Genomic DNA, 26,001 nt, shown 5'->3' with positions numbered 1-26,001 from the left:
CACTGTATCAGGAGAGGCAGGGGCACTGGTATCATGTCCTGGATGCCAAGATGTGAGGCCTAAGGTGGGGGTGCCCTAGTGTGAACTATGAGCGTCATAGTGCAAGGGAGTGCTGTGGCGATGTGGCTGGGGTGCTGTGGTGTGAGGTGGGGAGTGCTACAGTGCAAAATGGGAGACGGGAGCGCCAGAGGGTGAAGGGGGCACTGGGGCACCCTGGTGTGAGGTTGGGGACTGGAGCATGGGAGAGGCCACTGTGGCACTGTGCTGAGGCTCCAGGGGACACCTTGGCATGAGATGCCATGGTCCCCCTGCTGACAGGCCATGGCGGATAGTGCTGCCTGGTCCCAACCCATCCCCCTCCCTTTAAAGCAGAGAGACCATGGGTCTCCACTGAGGCTGCAGGCTGTTTCCCTCCCTTCCCAGCTCAGCCCAGACATGGCTGCTGTGCCCTTTAAGAGGGAGCCAACCTAGACCTGAAAAAGTAAGGGGGGGGAGCGCGCATGCGCGGGGAGGGGGCGGGGGAAGCTGATTCTCAGCGCATGCGCAGTGCACATGCGCACTCGGTCCCCCCGCGCTGGGGCTTGTCGTTGCAGCTTTAAGAGGTTGGCGGCCTGGAGGGTCCGACCAGCCCCCCCTCCCCCCCCGAGGGAGCAGCCTAGACCCCCCCCTCCCGGGGAGCCCGGTCGGAGCCCCCTCCCCCGCGGCAGGGCTCGGGGCCGACCCACCGCTCCGTGTCACCTCCTCCCCCAGGGGGCCAGCGGCAGAGACCCCCCCCCCGGGGTGTGAGGGCTGCGGGGGCCCAACATGGCGGAGGCAAAGGAGGAGGGACCCGGAGCTCGTGCCAGGGTGAGCGGAGGGGGGGCCCGGGGGAGGCTGGGGAGGTCAAAGGGGAAGGGTCAGGTGGGGGTCAGGGGGAGGGGGCGTGTGGGAGGCGCCCTGGGGCAGCCGGGCTGGGTGTCTGGAGTGTGCTGAGCTGGTGGGAGGGACTCAGGCGCCCGTTCCTCTTTGTCCCCGGTGAAGGGAGCGAGCAGCCCGCCCCCGCTGTTGGGCCGGTGATCGGGACCCGGCGTGTGGGTGATGGGAGAGCAGGCGGCACCTTTTAATAGTGGTCTTGAAAAGATGGTATTCTGGAAACGATCCTTCTTTCTCTTCCCCTTCCCGCCCCCCATGCTGAAGTCTAGGTAGTCTGTGGCAGGAGGTCCTGAGCTGGCTGGGAGTGAGATGCCATCCTAAAGCATGCAGGGGATTCATGTGGGATGCAATGACCCAGCAAGTCCCCACTAATTAAGAGTATGGAATCCGCTAGCTAAGGTGCATTTCAAGTGTTTAAAATTTTCTAGGTTTCCCTAAAACTGTCCGGTGCAAATCAATTGAGTGATTTCACCTCTTTAAAATTTTGTAACCGAGTGTCGGTCCTCCAGGTGTCATTATTCAAACAACACAATTCAAGTTTATTAGGTTTCATCATTTGGATTTAATTGCCTGGCTTTCCCTTGTTTAAGCACACACTGTAGTTGTTTTTAATAAGTTATGTTAATTGTCCGTGTCAAACCAAAGTGAATTCTCAGCATGGCAGGCTCATCCAGTTCTTAGCTACTCAGACTGCAGCCACTATATAAGTACTATTATCCCAGCTAATACTGAGACATGGTCCTTCAGTTCCACAGTTAAGTCTGCATGAATATCAGGCATGTTATTTTACCACAGTGATAAGGGATCTTAATAATAAATTTCTTATTCCCTTTGTTTAGTTGCCTAAAGAATAGTTGATAAAAATAAGTTTTAAAGCATTTTTCTAAAATTTACAGCAAGTCAGTGGCTCTTTTCTGCATTTGTATAACTCCAGTTGAAAACTGTCACTAATAAGTGAATCAATGCTAACCTGGATTTGAGCTTCTGATTTAGAAATGAAAGTTCCATATCCCATTACCATTCTTCTGAGCTGTCCCATTTCCATTGTCTGAGAGATGCTTTTTATGATGAAGTCATTTCAAGTTCTGTACGTTAGACTCAATGAGAATAAATTCAATTAATGTGCTTCAAATAACATGAACCTTGTGACTAGTTAGTTGTTAGGTAGAATATGTGAATCTTCTGGATGTAATTGGCCACACTAAGTTTTATATTGCTCATCTACCATAGGGTCATGGAACATCATCATAATGTTGTCTTAGACCCCGATCCTTCAAACACTTGCACATTTGTGTAGCTTTATACTCAGGGGCAGTCCCATTCAACTTGGTGCAACTGTCCACAAGTGTAAAGTTTTATATATAAATGTGTGGGGGGAATCAAGCTCTCAGATACTAGCAAAAAGTTGGGAGGGGAGGGACTTGATGAGAGAAATACATTTGAAAATACAAAGCAAAACTTCATTTCCACTCAATGTAGATGTTAGTAATATAGCTCTTCTGTGAACTGTATCTTTCTTTTAGGTACATTATGCAGTGTTTATTGCCAAATGTATTCCATCTTTGAGAGGAGATATTTGGGATACGCAGTGATAATGCATTGTGAAAAGAGGAAAATTGAGAATCTCTTTCCTTTCTGGATATCCTAATTATCCTTAAACTTTCTGGTAGCCTAATAAGTTATAATGCTTGCGTATTCAAAAATTACTCTGATCTGTGTTATGAACCTCCTCCATGCCCCCCCCCGCCTCATACCTTTTGCAAGGACTGTCACTCCAGAGTGATAGTTCTGTACATGTTGAAATAGTCATCTTGCTAAATCCATTGGATGCAGTCTTGCAACTTGATCCAGGAACATCTGCAAAGAATGAAGGAAAGATTAACTCTTTGCCATTGCAAAAATACAAAAAGCTGGCCTTCTCTTTGCTTTTTAATAATATTCTGTGACTTTTATTATTAAAAAAATCACTATCAAAGGAGATTAGTGTTCTCCCCAAAACAATGCTGATACATTTTATGACTATGAATAAACCTACTTAAATGATTATAAAACTACTTTTGTATTTATAAATGCTAAAGGTTTAAATTGAAGGTTGTCCACTAGTATATCATCTATTAAGAAGTGAAATTCTTTTTCTTTCTTTTTTTTTTTTAGTGCCTCAAATGCTCAAGGCACTTTCCTTTCAGTTAACTGTAATGTCCCTATTTTGAACAGATTACAACTTAAACAGGGCATGTATTTATTTAGGTTCTTATTCTGTCACCCTTACTGAAATCAGTGGGACTATTTGTGGAGTAAAGTACTAAGTGTGAGTAAAGTTAGGCAGCCTTGAGGCTTTGGAAATTTAAATTAGTGCTGACAGGCAAGCTGACATCTTACATTAATAAGACAGATATCTTCAAACATTTGTTTAACTTCTGTATGATTCTTGTGCCATTGAAAATGGAAGGAAATGTTCTCTCATTTGAGAATTGCTTTTGCTGAACCTCCTTCAGTGGTGCAAAGACATTATAAACAGCCTTTCATCTTGGCAGGGGGTTAGACTTGCGGTCCCATCTAACCCTATGATTCTCAAAGGCATTTGCTGTCACAATCCATCTCTCAAAGAACATGTTGCTACCATTATCCTTCCACACTTGGCTGCTATATGTGAGTGTAATGGGCCTGAGTCTCTTATACATTAAGGCCATTTTACATTGCCAGAGCTGTGTAAAGGGGCCTTGCAGTGAGAAACATGCCCAACATTCTTGAACTGGACCTGTTTCCATCTTCACCTTCTAATGATGTCTAAATAATATCATAGCTGATTCTATTTACTGAATTTTCTTGAAGGACTCCTGTCAATAGCCCCCTCCATCGAGATGGCTATTGTCTTTACGTTTTATAACAAGTTCCTAGCTGCATTAAAACAGGGCTATTGTAGCCCAGTCCTGTTCTTGCTGATAACATCTGTGCTTTGTAATCGTGTATACCTGTAAAGTAAGACTTCTCTAGTAGAAGACTTTTCATCAAGCACTTATCATTAGGGTGGCAGCTGCTCCTGCTTTCTAGTGTCTTAGCCTATTTTTTGCTTTCCCTTCTATAGTGAAAGCAACATCATGTCTCTACTGGTGAAAAAGGGAGACAGGCAGAGAACAGCAACAGAAGTGCATTTTTTAATGTCAGATGTCTAAAGGGAACAGAAAAAGGATGTGAAAGGATCCATATGGGGAATTACCTGGAGAAGAAATTGAGCTGTGCCACAGGGAAGATTAAATGGATTATATCAGGAATGCAGTAGGAAGTCTGGCAAGTTGGCCTCTTGTGTAGAACTGGTTCCACCAGCAGGTAGTGTCTGCACTGCCAGCAGCATAGTTCACGCTGAAGCAAAGACCACATGACAGGTGAGTTTGAGAGAGATAGGAGGTCTGCTACCCTGGTTTGCTGTTTAGCCCTCTCAGGGAAAAGGACACGCATCCATAAGAAAGGTTAGGAAATGGTGCTCACCTCATAATTTAAATGTTGTCTCGGTCTCTGTTTACCCTTTCCTTTTTCTTAGTTCTGTCTTTCTGCAAATGCTACTTTCCAGAAACTGCAAGGGAAACAAAAATAAAAGTAACTAGTTTTTTAAAGACTTATCTGCAGCTTTAGGTTACAAAAATGTTATTTGTTCAACAAATGCATGCTACTTACTGCCTTTGTTTAGACCAGTTGAGAATTGGTAATGTTGTGAAACCCATAGCTGCTTTGTATTTTCCATACATTTTTGCTACATATTAGAAAGCATATCTCAAATGTAATATTTGATTTATCAGTGCAAAATTATTGCTTTTCTTTGGCTTTTGGCAAAAAATAAATTAGAAAGGTAAAATCACAGTTGGTCACATGTCAAAAATGTTTTTGGTTTGTTTTTGTTTTTTTTTAATTCATCCAGCGAGAACTAACAGTCAGATTCTAGGAACGCTCTGACAATAGTATTGTCTCTAATTCAATAATACTGCAATGAAATTGCACATTTAGAAATTTTTAAGTGGCCTTTCAGATGCATATGCAAATTGGAACACATTTTGAAGTTTCAAAGTGTCTATGTGTAACTCTTAACTTTCATTGAAAAATATATATGATATTCAAATATCATTGTAATTAAAACTTTTTAACTGTGGTTTCAATTTTATGGAAATCATAGAATTTATCACTTGCTTCAAAAACATAAAATTCTAGCTGTGCAGCAGTCCCCTCTCCTCTCCCCCACGTCATCTGAAAATCTCTTATTTAGGCCATGATTCACCAGCCTGAGATTCGCAAAGTATAAGAACTTTGATCATTTTTCTGATTTGACAAATGTTACAGTTGTCTTTGTGTGCCAGTCCACAATGCAAGTGCTGAAATAACCTTTTCACACTATGTTGCACTGTAGGATTTTAAACACGGGAGCATAAGACCAGAGAATTTGGGCTGCATTCTCATTCATAATAGGGCCACTTTACACTACTCTGGCAAAGGGACTGAAAATGAGAGTAAATAATATCTATACCAACTTTAAATCTCGCAATGCATGTGGTACACAGAATATTGTGGCAGCATGAACTCAGTTGAACAAAAATTTTCCTAGAGCAGATGTTCCTGTATCTTTTGTTTACATTTTTTATTGAAATTTATTCTTATTTTTTCAGTAAGTTATATAAGTTCTCCCTTTGATTCTTGAATATTTTCAAAGTTCCAACAAGTTTAAAAAGGAAATGGAAATTCTTTGCTTCTTCATTCTGGTACATACTGAAATATTTAAGCTCATGATGAAGTATTGTTTAATTGATACTGGCTGTTAACATGAATGTTTATGAAATTTGATGTTACCCTGTGAAAGTTGCCATGGTTCTTTTTGAAAAATAACACTTTTTCCATGACCAAAAAATGTAGCATTAGCTAGAAAATTGTTTAGGGAAATCAGTATGGTTTTAGAAAAAAACAAACAAAAAAATCTGCCTTTGGGAAGATCATATAATCAGCTTTTACTTCAGTCTTTAATATGTTAATGTTCAAAAGACTCCCATCTAAAGCTAGGTTAATATTAGGTAAACAGTGAAATATAGGTGGTAGAAATAATGTAGAAATATTCACTGTGTAAATAAAAATAAACCAAGAAATGTTTAGGTACAAACAGTAACAAAAGGTAATTCCTGAAATTAGCATTTGAGACCGATTCAACATATACAGCATTCATTAAATTTTCCCGTTAGAGCTGTATCCATAATTATTCACAAATCACGAAGAGTGGAATCTCCAGTCATGCTCCAGAGACAGCGAAGGCTGGTCCAACTGAACACTGACAGTATAGCACAATGAAGTCTGGGATATGAAACACTAACAGTCTCATTATTCCTCTGGCCGAAGTACAACGCCTCTGTACTAAACACACAGTAATAACAGAAAAATTAAACCCCAAACTCTCTCAGTTCAGAATCAAACAGTCCTTTTTAGAGCACCATTCAGAAAAAAGTCCCAGTCAAATGGCACTACAGCAAACATCAAACCTATGCTTTTTCAGCCACAACAGAGTTCTACAAATAAATTTCATTCTGTAACTAGAAAGCATAAAGTTCATCTATCTGTTTGAATTAAAAAGATCTTAAATCATATATACAAATACTCAGGCTATTTACTAAAATTCAACACCAATGTTTATTAAGGCTGTCAAGGAATTAAAAAAATTAATAGCGATCAATCGTGAAATTAAAAATAATTGTGATTAATTGCGTAATTAAGTGCACTGTTAACAATAGAATACCATTTATTTAAAATATTTTTGGATGTTTACTACATTTTAAAACTTATTAATTTCAATTACAACACAGAATACAAAGTGTACAGTGCTCACTTTATTTTTTTACAAATATTTACACTGTAAAAAACAGAAAAATTGTATTTTTCAATTGACTTAATACAAATACTATAGTGCAGTCTTCTTACCAATCAATTGAACTTACAGATGTAGAATTATGTACCAAAAAAACTGCATTTAAAAATAAAAAAATGTAAAATTTTAGAGTCTACAAGTCCACTCAGTCCTACTTCTTGGTTAGCCAGTCACTCAGACAAACACGGTTGGTTACAATTTGCAGAAGATAATGCCTGCTTCTTGTTCTCACTTTCAGGTGACACTGTAAACAAGCGTTGCCATGGCACTGTTGTAGCCCGTGTTGCAAGATATTTACATGCCAGATGCGCTAAAGATACATATGTCCATTCATGCTTCAACCACCATTCCAGAGGACATGCTTCCATGCTGATGATGGGTTCTGGCTGATAACGATCCAAAGAAGTGCAGACTGATGCATGTTCACTTTCATCATCTGAGTCAGATGCCACCAGCAGAAGGTTCATTTTCTTTTTTGGTGGTTTGGGTTCTGTAGTTTCCACCTCAGAGTGTTGTTCTTTTAAGACTTCTAAAAGCATGCTCCACACCTCGTCCTCTCAGATTTTGGACGGCACTTCAGATTATTAAACCTTGGGTCAAGTGCTGTAGCTATTTTTAGAAATCTCACATCGATACTTTCTTTGCGTTTTGTCAAATCTGCTGTGAAAGTGTTCTTAAAATGAACATGTGCTAGGTCATCATCGGAGACTACTATAACATGAAATATATGCAGAATGCGGGTAAAACAGAGCAAGATACATACAATTCTCCCCCCAAGGAGTACAGTCACAAATATAATTGACACATTGTTTTTTTTTTTAGCAAGCATCATCAGCATGGAAGCATGTCCTCTGGAATGGTGGCCAAAGCATGGTAGGGGCATACGAGTGTTTAGCATATCTGGCATGTAAATACCTTGCAACGCCAGCTGCAAAAGTGCCATGCGAATGCCTGTTCTCATTTTCAGGTGACATTGTAAATAGAAGCAGTCAGCAGTATCTCCCATCAATGTAAACAAACTTGTTTGTCTTAGCGATTTGGCAGAATAAGATATAAGACTGAGTGGACTTGTAGGCGCTAAAGTTTACACTGTTTTGTTTTTGATTGAGATTGAGTTTAGTTTTAGCTTGTTTTCCAAAATATCTGCTCTGTAGACCAACACCTTCTTATTTTTCTGTAAGGACATTGGAGTGTCATGTGCTTGCATTGTGGTATGAATTTCTGTATCTTTTATGTCTCCTAAAATTTCTTCACTCCTTCTGTCGACCATGGAGTGAGTTTTCTGGAAAGTATCCCAATGAATGAAGGTGATCTAGGCTACTGGTAACAGTCATTTTGAATGCTGTCATAGGAGCCAGATGCTACAGGAGAAACAGTCTAATCTTTATCACTAGGGTCCTCATCTTGGATAGTTGTTTCTAGCATGTTTAATTTATGTTGGCTATTTTTACTGGGTCATCTTGTACAGACTGTCTTGGTTTTGCGCTTCATTTATTTATATGGTGCAACAACTCCAAACTGTCCTGTGGAGCATTTGCTGGTGGGTTGCTGAGAGTTTTTGGGTCACATAATACTGGTGTTCTGGTTTGCACCTGTTTTCGGAGGTATCCAGACTACATATAACAGACATTGGAAAGGAGGAGGAGCATCCAGTCTAGGTGCCTCTACTAAGAGCCACAACTATGTAGGAGGAGAAGAGGAAATAGAAGCCAACCATGGGAACTAGAACCACAAGCTGGACTGGAATTTTAGCCACCAGCTGGAGGGGAATGTCCAGGATTATGAGAGTAGGGGAAGGAGAAGATCAGGTGGCAGGGCACCATGTAAAAGGGAGAAGAGGAACAGGCAAAAGAGAGCATCAGTAGGGAAGATGAATTAAAGAGCTATAGTCAATGTCCTGATTACATTGTTTCAGGAAGGACAAAACACATTGTAGTTAGAGGTATCTAAAAACAAATAAAGGCTTTCCTGTCTTCCATGTAAGCAACTGTTGTAGTTGCCACAGGACAGTTATGGGAAGGGAGGCAACTGTAGGCAAAGACCACAGGACTGTTATCTGGTCCACCAGCCAACCTATTAATATAATGTCGACCACATGGTGACAAGTCTAAGAACCCCTGAAGTAATATTTCAGCAACTAGAGGATACCTCACTCCTGTATTGTCTTAATTTATATGCAAAGCCCTCTTGTAGGTCTCTTCTTTGGGGGTGGACTAGAACCAAAACCAGAAAAATCTAAACCGAGTCTGTTTCCATCACGATCTTCAGAGACTTATTGTAGTAAGTCTAATAAAACAACGTATGTTCTGTTAGTAATGTAATTGCTGACAAAACTGTTAGTAATATAAATTGCTGACAAAACAATTGTTACTGTGGTTAATTTGTTAACTTCTTGGAGATACACTGAGCAAAGGAAAGTGTGACTCTTAGATTCTGGTATGCTGGTCCTCTGGCCCCAAACAGTATATTTGTAGTCGTCATTGTTAGTTGGCTGTATTATTTGGACCCAAATAGTTTTTAAATGCATGTATGTTGTGGTTTTTTTTTCCCTAACGTGATCAATATCTCAATCCTGTGAGATACTGAGTGACCTCTTCAACTCACATCGAGTTAAATGGGAGCAGACGGCTCTCAGCACCTTGCAGGATAGAATCTCCTAACTGAAAAAATATTAGTTTTTTGGAAGCTGCGGACAAATTCTTCTAAGCACACTCTTTCAATCTGGAAAAGACAAGCATTCTAATGGTTAATAAAATATGTAAAGTGAAACTTGGTTTGGAATAATTCATCTAATGAATATCACATCAGTAACATTTGCTGCTAAAATGTATAGGGCCTGATTTTGATTTCATCCTGGTTTTTGTACCATTATAACTCTGACTTCAGTGAAGTTTCTCCTGATTTACACTGGTGTAAGTGAGAGTTGTAAAATTCTAAGTGAGTTGCAAAAGTGTTTCACCACAATCCAGGGATTTGGAGGATGTGTGTGGAATGACTTAAATGGCAGGAGGAGGAAGGATGTTCAGCATGTAACTTATGTAACCCACCAATTCCCCTCATTCCCTTCCCGCTTTTTTGTTTTTTTTGTTTTAAATGGTTGTAGATTCCAGGCATCTAGACTGGCAGGCTTCCACTCCATGTGCACTAGGCTGGTGGTTTTGCAACCAGCACAAAACTGCTGCAAACCACAGCCTTCCTATAGGGAGCCATTGGGCCAGGTAGGAAGGTTTCCCCTCTTGCATTTTTTTGGTGAGGATTTTTTTATGGGGGTAGAAAACCCTTCTGCTTTTATTGAGTACAAACTAAGAATACCAAATAATTTGAAAAAATATGTAATAAAGTGTGTGTATGCATGCGAGGAAACCATTTGCCTGACCGCCTATAGTTTTGTTGCAATCTGCAACTGAGATTTCTGGGTGGGTGGGTGGGGGTTGTGCAGCATAAAGCCGAGTTAGACTTCATGTATAGTAGGAGCCTAGATGCTTGGGTAAAGATGCTAGCAACTCACTGTTAATCTATTAAGGATATTTTGAGAATTTTATTTTGGTGCTTAACTGGCCTAATATCCTTGGATGAAGTATAGCTTTATCATTTTATCATAAACAACAAGGTCAGAAGCAATAAGAAACAGAAAAATGTCTTCCTTGATATTTTTTAACATGTATGTAGAATTGTTAGGAATTGTCTATGCTTTAAAAAAAACCCAAAACTGTAATTAAAGGGACATTATCAAAGTTAGGCGAACATTTTGATTTAAAAAAAACCTGGGCCCAATCCTATGAGGCGTTGAGTATTTACAGTCCCATTGATTTTAAAGGCTACACCTCACAGTATTAGCACATTTATCTACTTTGCAATTATTCTCTAAAATGCATGTTGTAATGCAGTTTCTTTGACTTAAGAAGAAAATCGGCCAGTGCACTGACAACCCATATATAATTCCCCCCCGCCTGCCATACATGTGGCGAAATGGTAGGGTCTTGTTGCAGCAACTTGTTGATACTTCCCCATTGTTAAATTTAAATTTAGTTGTATTTTTTCTGTTTCAGACTAGATTTGTATCTAAAAATGCCTACCATGTAGTAGAAATTAAAATCCCAGAGACATGTTGCAGCAAAACTTTATTTCAACTATCTCCAGAAATAACACAGAAATACATTACATATCCACTGCCTCTGAATGGCAGAAATAAGACGCTAGCTACAGGCAGCTGAAACTGCTGAAGCTGCTAGGGGGCTCTGTAGAATTAAATAGCAGTCTTTAATGCACAACTCTGTGGCTCTCTTATTCACAGATCTCTATGGCTCTTCTGACCTCTAGGGGTTCTCTTCCTGTTGAAGTGCTTCTTTTCCTGTAGCAGGTATTTGCAGCAGGCTGGCTCTTTGTTACCCTCTGCTGTCCTCACTCTCTAGGTGTTTTGAAGGTATGAATCAATTGGTGTCTCTGTTATTCTGCAAAAGGAGCCCTAAGAATGGCCCACTGATTAATTTTAACTATTTGTGTTATACAGGTTTCAAATCTAGGAGGGGCAATGTGATTGGCTGAGTGCCTAACAACCCTCCAGTGATGTCATGCACCAAGGGTCAGGGAGCACTTCCTGACTTCATTACACCTGGGTTCAGGAATATTAATTAAATTTTGAATGACCTTTTAAAAAAAAATCTGTCTTCTGTAAAAGTTTTTTCTGTTTTCCAAAGCGATGGCGTAGGCTGTGGTGTGTGTGCATAAGGGAAACTGCATAGGAGGTAGGAAAATGTGGAATCTGTGATTTAAAATATATATGTATATTACAGTTGACGTAGCATCCCTGCTAATAATCAGCCCTAAAATCTATGTGGTGAAAAACAGTGAAGGGAAAAAATATTTCAGGCTTCCAAGGGGTTGTTACAAAGGAACAAGAGAGGGAACTTAATGGTTTCTTTTTAAAAAATGTTGTACTTACCTGTTTTGCATAAAAAATGAAATTGCCAGCCTCAAGGCAGCTTTGCTTTTTGTATTATACAACAATAATTATTAATTATTATTAATGGTTTATGGATGTTGTTGCAGTTTTGAATGCCATTGTAATTATGAGTAATTTTTTTAATTATTACAAATTAAAGTGTATAATACTAAACTGCAGTTAATACCCTTCTGTCACCCATGCCAGGCAAAAAAAGGGTCTAGTGGTAAGCATTCTAGTGTCTAATAATTCTGCAGTGTAGTTGTTTAGATGCTTAGACTTAGAAGGAAGAATTAAACTAAACCACAGCATATCAGATTTACTTAAATTAATCTGACAATTCTGCTAAATATTTTGGTGCCCAGCTTATCAAAACCCTTATTTTCTTTAGACAAGCTAACACCTAACCAGGCTTCTTGTGTGCACAGCCGAAGAGCATTTTTCTCTTTGCACTTTGGATATACAGAATACAAGCTAATGTAATCTTCAAACTAGAGAAAATACCTAAAACCCATAGTCTTCTAAAACATCTCCATTATGAAAAATAGCAGCACATAACTTTTGCTAGTTTCAGAATTTAGCTGTCATAAACATACCTTAAGTAGTACCTATCACACTAAGTGCACTTTATAGAAATGATGTGACATGAATACATAGCAAAATAAAACATCCTCACTTAGAAAAAAGCTCTTTGGCTAGCAAAGTGGTGCAGTAAGCCTACATCTTGCCTTAATTTATTAAGATCACTTTTGGGAATACACTTGGAACTTTAGGCACAGACTACTGGAGCTTGGTGTGCACCATCCTCTTACAGTTCCGCATCACTGGCTCAGAACATGGTCTGTAATCTGGAGGCAGCTGCTCTCAGGTCCTTCTAGCTAATAATAAATGTGCATCATAAAAAAGTGTGGGTGATAGATACAGTACACGGACCTCTGCCCTGCAATATGTGGGATACTTCATGTGATATGTGGAGTGCCCCCAATTCCCACTGTCTTGAATAGGAGTTGAAGATGTTCAGCAAAATCAGACCTATAAGCAGTAGGATTTGGTTTCCAGAATAGTACTTGCTACTTGTATAGCAACTTGCATGTTTAAATAGCTTTACAGATATTAAGTGATCCTTACAACATCTTTGTAAAGTACTGGCATCCTCATGCTAGTTTGGGAAACTGAGGTGCAATGTTCAAATTAACTTTCTCTGGGTAATGCAGTGAGTCAGCAGTTGAGCCATGATGAGAATTCATGGACTCCAGCTCCATACTTTGATCACTAAAACAGTGCCAGCGATGTCAGGAGAGCAAACTTGGGGCAAAGTGAAGGCAGTGTTCAGAAGAATTGAAAGTGGCATGGACTAACAATTTTCTCATGTTGACTGGAGCTGTAGAAATTACAGTAGAGCTACCATGAAGTATTGTAGTAGGGGAGAGGATCAGAACATTGCCTTAAATATAATACAGCATTTTTTCCAGTATAGGAAAAAGACTATATGCAGAAGCACCCAATAAGGCCTGTGGTAGCTAGTGTGAGAGTATTATGATCCAGTGGTAAGGAGTGTGTCAATTGTGCTGTCGTCTAGTAAAACCTATGTGCAGTCAAGTCAGGACTACAAAGTGATGTAGTAATGTGAATAGCAAGAACACTCATTTATCTTATTTTATTGCTAATTTTTGCAGCCAGCTTCCTTAAAACTGCTTTGGGACAATGCTGGTCAAGCAGCTTTTTATGAGGAAAAACTTTCCTCCCTTTCCCTCCTGTTTGTTAATTGCAGTTGTTGTGAGTGTACTTACAATATCACACCAGAACGTCTGTTACGGCATAATATGGTAATTTATAAAAACCTTGCTATTTTAATTTCACTGTATTACTCAGTGCAACAACACTTTGGTTTTGGATATTGACTTTTTCTGTTTCCTGTAAGATGGTGATGTTCTCATTGTCCCAGTTTGTAGTAGTTGTGTACTGCTGCTTGCAATCAGTAGGATACTGTCCTGTGAGCAAATTGCTCTACACAGTTATGTACTATTTTGTATATGAAAATAACCTCAAACTCTGAAGCCAGCTCTTTGGGGACATTGTGCAACTATAAGAATATATTATTTTTGTCCTAAAATTTTCTAGAAATGTTTTTCTAAAGGATTGTGTACTGCTCATCAGAGCTACCCTGGTGGTAGATCAGACACTTAAAGGGTGAGCCTCCTAAGATTGCACTATGACAAGCAAAACATCTACCTTTTTCGAAAAAGCAATAGACAATCTGCAGACTTGTGTTTTTAGGACTTGATGATGTGTGTTGCTCAGAACCCTTAACCTTCAAAGACTTCTGTGGGAGTTAGGGGTTCTACTCATGTCACAGGGTTCTGCTCTTAGAAAATTAGGCAGTCTAGCCTCAACTTTGGAAGGTCGGAGGAGTTGGGGAGGGGTGGCTGAAAAGGGAAAAAGGAGAATGCAGGTGCTGTACTTGCTAGGTAGTTATTCAGTGCAGCAAAAATGAAAGAGGTTGTCTTTAGGTACCTCTTCTGGAGACAATCTGGGCAATTTGAGTCCCTATCTCCAAATGGCTCTTGGGGTCTGTTCCTTCAATGCAACAGTGTGATAGTAAAGAAGAGCAGGAGCTTAGATAGACTAAGGGATGTTGGATAGGTCAAGAACCAGGGCTGCTTTCCCACAAGTAGGGGCCAAGCCATTATTAGGGGCTTCCTTGTAAGTTCAGTGAAAATTCCTGTTCAGTACGCAGCAGTGTTTTTTGTTTAAACTAAACAATATTGGGATGCATAAGGAATGGGATGAAAAAATATGTTTAATATCATTGTACAAGTCAAATATACCCAGACTTGGAATACTTTGTTAATTTCTGGGCACCTTCTGAAAGGCTAGAACAGAATAAATAGAGGCCATTCAGAGAGAGATGACATTTGTTTGGGGGCGTGGAAAGACTTCCATGGGAGGAAATACTGGGACTTCTTAGAGAGACGACAGTTCAGAGAGAGCATGATAGACGTATACAAAGTAAAGGTATAGAGAGGCTAGTTGGGCATTCTTATTTACCCTCCTCAGAATACAAGAATGGTAGGGGGACCCGAAGAAATTGAAAACAACAAATTCAAAACTGCTAAAAGATTATACATTTTGTTGTAACAAATAATTAACACGTGGAACTTACTTCCAAGAGATAACATGGAGACATAGAACTTAATAGGATTAAAAAATGGATTAGAAATGTATATGAGGAGTGAGAATATCCACAGTTATATTACTTAGAAAAAAAGGGAATATAAACTCTCACTCTAAAGTGCATAATTAAACCACTGATTGAGTGGGGAAGTTTTCCCTAGTCCCAATAGGCTGGTCATTGAGTTGTCCATTCTGATTTTTGCACTTGCCTGTGAGGGTTTTGGTGGTGGTTAGCATCAGAAACTGGATACGGGACAAGGTGGACCCGTCATGTATTATAGTTCCTATGTTCTGAAGCTTTATAGGTGGCCTTATTGGCAATAGGCAGAGAAGCTTCTCCAACACGTCTAGACTTGGTACCTCTGTTCCCAGTTCTTGCTTCTGCATTGACCTAAGCCAGGGGTCGGCAGCCTTTCAGAAGCGATGTGCCAAATCTTCATTTATTCACTCTAATTTAAAGTTTTATGTGTCAGTAATACATTTTAATGTTTTTAGAAGGTCTCTTTCTATAAGTCTATAATATATAACTAAACTATGGTTGTATGTAAAGTAAATAAGGTTTTTAAAATGTTTAAGAAGCTTCATTTAAAATTAAATTAAATTAAAATGAAGAGCCCCCCGGACCGGTGGCCAGGACCTGGGCAGCGTGAGTGTCGCTGAAAATCAGCTTGTGTCGCTTGCCACCTTCGGCACCCATGCAATAGGTTGCCTACCCCTGACCTAAGCAGTTACACTCCCGTATGTCTTTCCCAGGTCAATTACTCCTCGTTCCTGCTGTGGTTGAAGGCTACTCCAAGTCTGCTAAGGGTCCCAAGAAGGGAACCTATCAAGAAAGATATTTAATTCTAAGGTGGATTGTGTGATGTACTGTATATAAAACTAGGGCCTTCAATGGTTGTCAGCAAAAGTAAAACAAAGTAGAAATAAAAACACACTAGTGATCTATTCATGTTTTCATGTATGCTTTGAATCTTGTAAAGAGAATAAATCCAAAAGTATCTAATAACACCCAAGGCAAACGTACACATCACCTCTCATTCTGACAGCTCCACAGAAGAAAGAGACAAGAAATCCAAAACAAGTTTTTTCTTCAAGAACAATCTGATGCTTGAAAATGTGGTAAACACTTTAAAGAGCCATTACAAATGCATTACATTACAAATGTCTGGATTGCAAATATTTTTCAGCCTCTTCAGAAAAAGAACTTGGTATTGTAAGTTGATGCCTAAGGTCCCGTAGTGCTAGGTGCTGTACAAACATTGCTTACAATCTGAGTTGAACCTCTCATTTCCCTGAATGAAGCAGTTAGTTTATTGAAGGGGCAAAACCTACAGTGACAATTCACAGGATCTCTCACCTCCTATAAAGTGACAAAGGATTGTACAGTACTGTGTCAACGCTCCCAGGTTAGAGAGGTCCTCTGCAGGATAAATATCCCTTTAACAGAGATTTGTTTTCCAAAAGACTTCAGTGATGGAGAAATTGATGTGTTCGTGAAGTGCAGCTTTCCAGCTTCAACATCCTCTATGTCGACTCCATTATCACCTGATTCCGTGTCAAATTGATCATGACAAAGTTTTGAATTCCATAAAGGACACATCCTGCAAATCTGCCATAAAACAAATATCTCTCTGGCCCCTTCTTCATCTCTAACTCTTTATGGTTCTGAGTCCCCTCCATGGAGCAGAAGTAATTAGGATTCTAATACTCCAGCCTCCAGTAACTGCAGGACTTGAGCATTTTGGCAGCACGTATGGGATCCAAAGAGGAGGAAAGATTCTGGGAGCTAAATTCTGAACACATGTAGGATGACTACCAAAGGCTATGGTGGATCCTAAAAATTAGTTCTCAGAGATGCTCAGGAGATCTCAAACTAGCCCAAGAACCACTTAATATCTTAATGCAACTCAAGAAGGAAAATGAGTTTGATCTAATGCCTCACCTTCATTGGAAACTTAAAATGCCCCACTAGCAAGTTCTCTCTGGTATGTTCTTTGTCCTCATGAAGAAGAGTGAAAACATTGCTACTGGACTTGGATGTAGAACTGAACTTTGGTCCTTTTTTGTGTCTCCAGGAGACTTCCAGTCTGGATACATACTGCACACCCTGGGGAAATGGAAGCAAGTGCCTACTGAGATTCTGCTACCAGGGACACTTCCAGTACTGCATCCTTCTCTCTTGAGTTCTCAGCATCTAGGAACCAGCACTAGGAAGAGTTCTGGATTTATAGATCCTGATTTTATTCTCACATTGATTTTACACTAATGTAACTCAGTTCACTTCAGTGGAAATACTCCTGGTTTATACTAGTGTAATTGAGAAGAGAATTGGGCCCATAGACCAGCCTCAGATTTGCATCTTACCAGACATTACCAAATTCATTGCTGCAGTAAGAAAGCTCAAACCTTCCAGGATCTACACATTACTTGTGCTCCAGATGAGGAAGGCAAAGATTATTCTAGCCTTGATGGGAAGTTTAACTTCACTTCTTACAGTTGCCTTAAGAAAGCAGATATGACTTAAAACGGAAGTTTTACCATTTCCACTGAAAGGAAAGATATGTCACCACAAGAAATAATAATAATTCTGTTGGACATTCTGGTTTCCTTGGTGCACGTTTTGGCTTTGAAAAGCCTCAAAGGATGCTATCAATGTTAACATCTATCAGGGAATGTGTACTGAAAATACATGTTCTGTTCAATACATAAACACAAGCACTTTTCAGTTCTGTGCCTTACTCTCATGCACTGTCAAAACTCTTAGGAAGTAAGGTGTTACTGTACTTTATATGTGCGTTATGGAAAAGGGAAGATTCCCTGGCAAATGGCAAGAGTAGCCATTGTGGTTATGCCATCTATAAGGTCAAGTGGAAGTTCTGTGTGCTGGTGTTTCTATATTCGTAGTGTGCTGGTCACCTTAGTATTTGGGTATGACAAAGGCTAATTTGGTCTACATTAGGTCTTAGTTTCCCTTGGGTGGAATCCCTGATCTTTATTTATTTGGGTGTGTGGGGTTTTTTTTTTTTTGTGGGGAGGGGAGGATTAAACTAAATTTTTTTGTTTTGGTACCCTTTTTCGTAAGTGAGGCAGTATTAATTCTAAACCTCCATGCTGTGCTCTTCTGTACACTACTAAAGCAGCTACAATGAATGTCACTTTGCAACTTCTAATGTAGTTATTTTATTCTGCAATGTAATCCTAATTTACAAAACTTTATATTGACAATTTTGGTAGTGGTGGATGGTGAATTTTGTTGTAGAGTAAGTTACATCACAATACATGACACTTGCCATGGATAATCATGTAATGTTTTCCTTCTTACAGTTTGAAGACAAATCTAATGCAGTTTTTGACATTACAGAGAAATGTAAGTGCTTCTTTTATTTATATATGTATTTATGAGTAAGCTAAAGTTTAATACTGTATGCATATTCTCTGTTAAATGGTGGTTTTTCAAGACCTGCACTCTTTTTCCTTATTCATAGGTGGTGATATTCTGGATGCAGAAATGTCTGAGGATGCGGATCACAATTTAATACCTACCCTTGAAAGCATATCCTATGAAATGCAGAATCGAACAGGATCTGAAAACTCACTGCTGGATGAAGATGATTATTTTCTGAACTCGGGGGATCTTGCAGGGATTCCAGTTGTTGGGAGTGACAATGAGGACGATCAAAATTTTACTTCAAAAGACAGTATCCCGTCTACGATACACACTGAAGATAACCTGGAGGACGGAAAGAGAGTTACAGAACATGAATTGGACAGTGAAAAAGAATTGCAAATACAAAATGCAATCCAAAAGGACATCACTTCATCATGTGATCAGGGCCCTATATTTAAACCCATTCGGAAGGATTTTAGCATAGCAAGAGATAATGGTAAAGAGACTTTTTCAACAAAAGAGAAAAGCAGAGAAGGACCTTTCCAAGAACGTGAAAAACGTTTGGAAAAAATTCCTAAAGAGTTGGATTCCAGATTGAAAAGCAGTTTCCTTGATAAAGCAGGTAACAGTTTAACCCACAGAAATAACAGCTCAGGAGAGGGGGAAAAAGAGAACTAGATACAGACCACACATAGAGTTAGTTAGGTAACCCATTATCTTGGGAAGGGTAATGTGTCCACCTGAATGCAGGGAAAGCAGTTTGCATTGAACCCTGAAATATGACAAATCCATATTCTAGAAATTATATATTTAGGCTCTTTTGAAAATTCTAGCCTTTAGGCATTGAGTGCTTGACTCCCTTAGCCTTCTCTAAATATCTCAGCCTAAACCCTGTTATTGTGGCTTTATTAAGTGAGCTCAATGTCACCTTAAGCTTTCTTACTGTGCTTTTTTATCATGTTCTTTGCAGTCTTTTTATACTTCCATTCTTCTCTTCCATGATTTTTGTCTTTAAAAGTTTGTCAGTAATGCGCTGATGCTTCTGTGAAATGCATGCTATTAATATGTGTGCCCTTCAAGGAATGTACCTTTGAGAGTGGCATTGGGGGAAGGTTTATTAAAGCTGCACTAGTGCCTCCAAGTAGTCCGTTAGAGAGCAGCTTTAAGACACACACTCTACAGGGACGAGGAATTTGCTTCTCGGACTCTCTCTCCCGCCATCATGGATAGGGCAAAAGGGATGCCTGGGGATCCTCTCCTCAGTCAGGGGAGCTTGAAAGTGGCCTGGTGATCCTGCTACCCATGCACCTATTTCAAACTTCCCAGGCTCTGGAAGCCTCAGTACAGTTTGGGGTGCAAAGCTTGACAGTAACAAAACAAGTTTAATTAATATATGATCCTAATCATGTTCAGAAATCTCTGGGGATGGGGAGAAAGTAGGCGGTAGGTCTGGCCCTGGAATGAGAGGTTTCTGATTGTTTCTTCTTAGTGTTCTGCACAACTTACAGCTCAGGTATTTACTGCTGTGCATACCCAGTCCTGCATTTTCCAAGGCTTGTAACACTACAAGAATTTTAAAATCCATGTTTTGCAATCTCAGTTTATGTTTGAATCTCAGCATATGTAAAGGGAACAACCAAGGGCAATTTTTAAAGAGATAAAAGTGAATGGGATTCTTTTCCCCAGACCACGTCACTCTCAGGCAGAGACCAAGCACAAAATATTTCTGCCCCAGAGGGGCATATTTTGGAAAACTATGATGAGCTTAAAGTTGAACTCTTAGAAACTATTTTTGCAACCTTGAGTAAAGTGGCATAGCTAAAATAATTGTTCACAAACTTGCTTTGTTACTTATTTAACAAATGGAGTATCTCTGAACATGTTAAGAAGAGCATGCACTGAATACATCTCTTCATGTATTAGCTTCTGGTACTTACGGAGTAAGGGAGAGGGGCAGAAAAGCAAGAAATAGATGAGTCTTCTTTGCTTCCTTGTTTTGAAAAAATCAATAGCCAGATATAAATGTAAATGCAGAAACATGGCAGGATCCTCAGAGTTTATTCAGATGCAGATAACCCACAGGGTGGGGTATCTGCTTCAGAATTTTATGACCATTTCACTGATGTTGGGAAATAAATTGTCTAATAGAAGAACAAAAATCTTAATTTTGTTTGAGCATTATATTGGACCTGCTTTGGGAAGGAAGAGGAGGAGAAGTTTGAATATAATACATAGGAGATACTCAGATACTGTGCTGATGGACATTGGTAGAAGAGCCTAGGCAGATTTGAAGCAGTTTTGTCTAAGAACTGTATTAACTTTTAATTAATATACATTTTCCCCAGTTACTAATCAAGTAGAAGAAACGTTACGGACACAGTTAGCACCACAGATTCCAGAAACTAACTTCAGGGTAAGTTATGGAACTCTCCAGTGGTTTTGGGTTGTTTTTTGTTGGTATAGCAAAATGTGTTTGTTTTGGGTATTTCAAAATAACTGCAGTTTGTCTCTGCACACATTTTTACTACTTTGAAAGATCAAATGCAGATTATTTTAATTTTGCCCACTCTCTTTGGATGGGGGTCCTTGATAGTAAAGTTGCTGTACACATCATTTAGAGACCAACTGCTAGACAAAGTTGCTTTTTGGTGAGCTCTTCTGCAGTGTCCCTAGCCTGTTTGCCAGAAGCTGGGAATGGGCAATGGAATGGATCACTTGATGATTCCCTATTCTGTTCATTCCCTCTGGGGCACCTGGCATTGGCCACTGTTGGAGGACAGCATACTGGACTAGATGGGCCTTTTGGTCTGACCGATTTATTGCTGTTCTTACGCAGGAGAAACTACTTAATAGGTGAAATCCTGACCCTACTGAAGTCTGTGGGAGTTTTACCATTGACTTCAGTGAGGCCATTATTTCATCCTAGATTTGTAGAGCCTACTGTTTTTAAGTGTCTGTTGCTTTGTTTACAAGAGCCAAAGGATTTGAAGAGGGAAGGTAATAGTTACAGACAGGAAATGGTCAAATGGATATTATGTAATTCTTGTTCTTCAGGATCCTAGCTACCTGTTTGCTAGCAAGGAATCCATTGGTCAGGAGCTGGGGAATTCCTTTGCATCAAATATTAGAATTAAGGAAGAGCCTTTGGATGATGAATATGATAAAGCTATGGCACCACAGCAGGGACTGTTAGACAAAATTAAAGATGAACCTGATAACTCTGAGGTAAGTCTGCCATTACTTTTTATATTCTAGTTTCTTACATCCAGTCCTATAAATTGGATATGAATTAAATCTTGCAGTTGGTTGTTGGTTGAAGTTTCAACCATACAGGCAGTACAGCTTGGTGCAGGGATCTTTTACCAGCCCCAATCCAAAACCAAACAACCTTTTTTCCTCCCAAGACCTCATATCTCAGAATGTTTCATACTGTTTGTTAGGTAAAAACCAAAATGCAGTAATACATAATTTTTTAAAAACAGCACTCATATAAGTTTATGATGTCATTTGTGGCTAAAGTAGACACTTCGGTCCAGCCCATGGCTATGTCATGTTTAAAAAAAATCTAAAGTACAATTAATGGTTTTTATTGACTATTTTTTGTGAATTGTCACACCATAGCAGTATATAAAAATAGACTACATCTGCTGTTTGCATCCTAAAGGTTACCTTCACAAGCATAAGGGCTAGAAACAATTTTTGGAAATAAAGCTTAGGGAATGTCTGCACGGGGATAAAAAACCTGTGGGTGGCCCAGATCAACTGGCTCAGGCTCGTGGGGCCTGACCCCAAACATCTACATAGCAGTATTTTCAGGCCCAGAGCCTGAGTCCCATGAGCCCAAGTCAGCTGTTTTGGGCCAGCTGCAGCTGTGCCACGGGTCTTTTATCCCTGTATAGACGTACCCGTACAGGCCTTGATTCACTAAAGCGATTAATCACATGCTTAACTCCCATTGACTTGACTTCAGTTATAGGAACACTTAAGTGTATGCTTAAATGCTTTCTTGAATTCTTGAGCTTTATAGAAATTTTTGTGACCATACAGAAAAAAGCTTAATGATTCTAAGGTTGAGAACCATTGGTCTAATGCAGTGGTGCATAACCGATGGCCAGTGGGCCATACATGGCCCACCAGAGCATTTCATAAGGCCTGCAGCCTGCTTTAGCACAATATACTAATGGCCGGTTCATTAGTGTTTTGTCGTCATGTTTACAATATTTTAGATTACACAAATGTATAAATAGGTTGTTTCTATATACAGTATCGTCTATCTAAATACATGCAAAACAAACTGAACTTAAAATATAAATCAATACAGGTGAGTTTAAATCTTATTAATATATGTAGAATATGTTTGGCCTCCCACACAAAGTTTTGCTTAGATTTATGTAGCCCTCCTGTATAATAAGTTGGGCTGGGCTAGTGGATTGAGTGTGGTGGCAGGGAGGTGTGGGCAGGATTTTAAAACTTTCTAACCTATCTTTGTCACTTGATTGTTTTGTGGTCTTAAGCAAATCATTTGATTTGACAGTGCCTCAGTCTTCCTTATTCCTAATATGGGTATAATCTCATCCTTGTAGGGTATTATGATGGTTAATTAGTGTTTGCCTAAGGCTTTTAAAAATAAAGTGTGTGTGTGTGTGTGTGTATGTGTGTGTGTATGTGTATATATATATATATATATATATATATATATATATGTAGGTAAGAGGAGAACAAAGTTAGGGTTTGTAAATACTGACAATATTGACACTGCTGCCTGTGTTTCGGTGTCTTTGTTTAGTGGTGGGGTTTGTTTTGTTCTGTTTTTTGTTCTTTCTGTACCTTTTTGTACTCTTTCTTCTGTGTCTGCCACATTTAGTCTTTGAAAATCTTTATAAACTTGCACTATGGTGCTTTCTGGGTCCAAGTAAACAAAGATGTTATTCATAGATAAATGTAAAGAAAAAGTTTCCTATGTACTGGTTAATGCTGGAAATATCATTTGTAACAACTATTTATTCAAATTTCACCTCACTTTATTTTATGCAAAGTTCATGAATATTTTGTGGATTTTTTTCTCCCGTGTATGTATTATTCCAAATTATTTGACAAAATATTTCATGAATTTTGTTTATCCTAGGGCTTGCTAGTTGGTATCTGTGTCAGAGTTTGGTTGGAGAATACAACATTGATTTTTTTTTTGTTTTATTTATTTTGTTCACTGTAATTAAACATTCATTCCTGTTTGTAATAATTTGCAGATTCTTATTTCAGGCTGCATGGGTTTGACTATGACAGCAGAACTTAATGCAGGGTCTCCTTTGCTTATTAAAAGTCATAGTAATGAATGTCAGTGAAGACTTGGAAACTTAGATGTACGAAGGATATAGAATACTCAAGGAGCTAATAGAGGAGGTATCTGAGCCTCTAGCTATTATCTTTGGAAAGTCATGGGAGACGGGAGAGATTCCAGAAGACTGGAAAAGGGCAAATATAGTGCCCATCTATAAAAAGGGAAATAAAAACAATCCAGGAAACTACAGACCAGTTAGTTTAACTTCTGTGCCAGGGAAGATAATGGAGCAAGAAATCATCTGCAAACACTTGGAAGGTGGTAAGGTGATAGGGAATAGCCAGCATGGATTTATAAAGAACAAATCGTGTCAAACCAATCTGATAGCTTTCTTTAATAGGATAACGAGTCTTGTGGATAAGGGAGAAGCGGTGGATGTGGTATACCTAGACTTTAGTAGGGCATTTGATACGGTCTCGCATGATATCCTTATCGATAAACTAGGCAAATACAATTTAGATGGGGCTACTATAAGGTGGGTGCATAACTGGCTGGATAACCGTACTCAGAGAGTAGTTATTAATGGCTCCCAATCCTACTAGAAGGGTATAACAAGTGGGATTCCGCAGGGGTCTGTTTTGGGACCGACTCTGTTCAATATCTTCATCAACGACTTAGATGTTGGCATAGAAAGTACACATATTAAGTTTGCAGACGATACCAAACTGGGAGGGATTGCAATCGCTTTGGAGGACAGGGTCAAAATTCAAAATGATCTGGACAAATTGGAGAAATGGTCTGAGGTAAACCAGATGAAGTTCAATAAAGACAAATGCAAAGTGTTCCACTTAGGAAGGAACAATCAGTTTCACACATACAGAATGGGAAGAGACTGTCTAGGAAGGAGTATGGCAGAAAGAGATCTAGGGGTCATAGTGGACCACAAGCTAAATATGAGTCAACAGTGCGATACTGTTGCAAAAAAAGCAAACGTGATTCTGGGATGCATTAACAGGTGTGTTGTGAACAAGACATGAGAAATCATTCTTCTGCTGTACTCTGCGCTGGTTAGGCCTCAACTGGAGTATTGTGTCCAGTTCTGGGCACCGCATTTAAAGAAAGATGTGGAGAAATTGGAGAGAGTCCAGAGAAGAGCAACAAGAATGATTAAAGGTCTTGAGAACATGACCTATGAAGGAAGGCTGAAGGAATTGGGTTTATTTAGTTTGGAAAAGAGAAGACTGAGAGGAGACATGATAGCAGTTTTCAGGTATCTAAAAGGGTGTCATCAGGAGGAGGGAGAAAACTTGTTCACCTTAGCCTCTAATGATAGAACAAGAAGCAATGGGCTTAAACTGCAGCAAGGGAGATTTAGGTTGGACATTAGGAAACAGTTCCTAACTGTCAGGGTAGTTAAACACTGGAATAAATTGCCTAGGGAGGTTGTGGAATCTCCATCTCTGGAGATATTTAAGAGTAGGTTAGATAAATGTCTTTTAGGGATGGTCTAGACAGTATTTGGTCCTGCCATGAGGGCAGGGGACTGGACTCTATGACCTCTCGAGGTTCCTTCCAGTCCTAGAGTCTATGAAGTTTAAATTCTTAGACACACAAATCCCTTGAGTAAAAGAACTCTATAGTAATCATCTTTATTTGTTACTGAGGAGAAATATCGAAGCTGGTGAGGATTTTCTTTAATTTGGCTCTGTTAAATTGGGAATGTTGTTTCTCCAACCTGAAATACACAGCACGCTTTGCTGCAAGTGATTTTTAAGACTGGTGCTTTCTAGTTTTCAATTCCATTGTATTGCTTTGAAATTTTGCTCTCTAAGGACTCAATCATGCATAATGGACATCAGGGTGTGATCCTAGTCCCATTACCAACAATGCCTGCAGCTAACACTATAATTAAAGTTGTTAAAACATCTGTTTACAGCTGACTTGTAAACTTTAAAAGTTACAGTATTTTTCAGTTGTTTTAAAGTTTTTTATAGTAAAAAAAATGCTCAGTTCTGGTGCACGCAGATAAAACTTCACTTTTAAAAGAGAAGAAACTTCAAATGTTGCAGTCCTTCAGTTCCCAAAGGGGACTAGTATCCCTGGGTGTTCTTGTGGGAAATTCTAAGAGATGTAACTCAGTTTTCTTAGGCCATGTCTACATCTAAAATTTTGCAGCGCTGGTTGTTACAGCTGTATTAGTACAGCTGTATAGGGCCAGCGCTGCAGAGTGGCCACACTTACAGCAACCAGCGCTGCAAGTGGTGTTAGATGTGGCCACACTGCAGCGCTGTTGGGCGGCTTCAAGGGGGGTTCCGGGAACGCGAGAGCAAACCGGGGAAGGAGACCAGCTTCGCCGCGGTTTGCTCTCGCGTTCCCGGAGCCACCCTGCAAACCGCAGGGAAGGAGACCTGCTT

General features: G+C 39.5%; 1 protein-coding gene across 6 annotated transcripts in view; it reads left to right on the top strand.

The window, feature by feature from the left end:
* The first annotated feature begins 653 nt into the window (after positions 1–653).
* LOC115637452 (zinc finger MYM-type protein 4) overlaps positions 654–26,001 on the top strand; it is a 56,710-nt gene continuing 31,362 nt past the window's right edge. The window contains exons 1-6 of one of the 6 annotated variants that reach the window (XM_030538689.1): positions 656–846; positions 3,998–4,295; positions 18,246–18,288; positions 18,407–18,931; positions 20,655–20,722; positions 21,364–21,534. In XM_030538689.1, coding sequence (XP_030394549.1) covers positions 18,430–18,931; positions 20,655–20,722; positions 21,364–21,534 — 741 coding nt within the window. In that variant the 5' untranslated portion in view covers positions 656–846; positions 3,998–4,295; positions 18,246–18,288; positions 18,407–18,429. Of the gene's footprint in view, positions 847–3,997; positions 4,296–7,654; positions 7,679–11,174; positions 11,229–15,703; positions 15,772–18,245; positions 18,289–18,406; positions 18,932–20,654; positions 20,723–21,363; positions 21,535–26,001 lie in introns of those variants that run through there. The other 5 variants (XM_030538687.1, XM_030538692.1, XM_030538688.1 and 2 more) reach the window with 5 other exon arrangements.

Source organism: Gopherus evgoodei, chromosome 20, assembly GCF_007399415.2.
Source record: "Gopherus evgoodei ecotype Sinaloan lineage chromosome 20, rGopEvg1_v1.p, whole genome shotgun sequence".
Taxonomy (NCBI): domain Eukaryota; kingdom Metazoa; phylum Chordata; order Testudines; family Testudinidae; genus Gopherus; species Gopherus evgoodei.
Note: the sequence above shows the minus strand (reverse complement) of the source record. Positions and strands in the feature narration are given on the sequence as shown.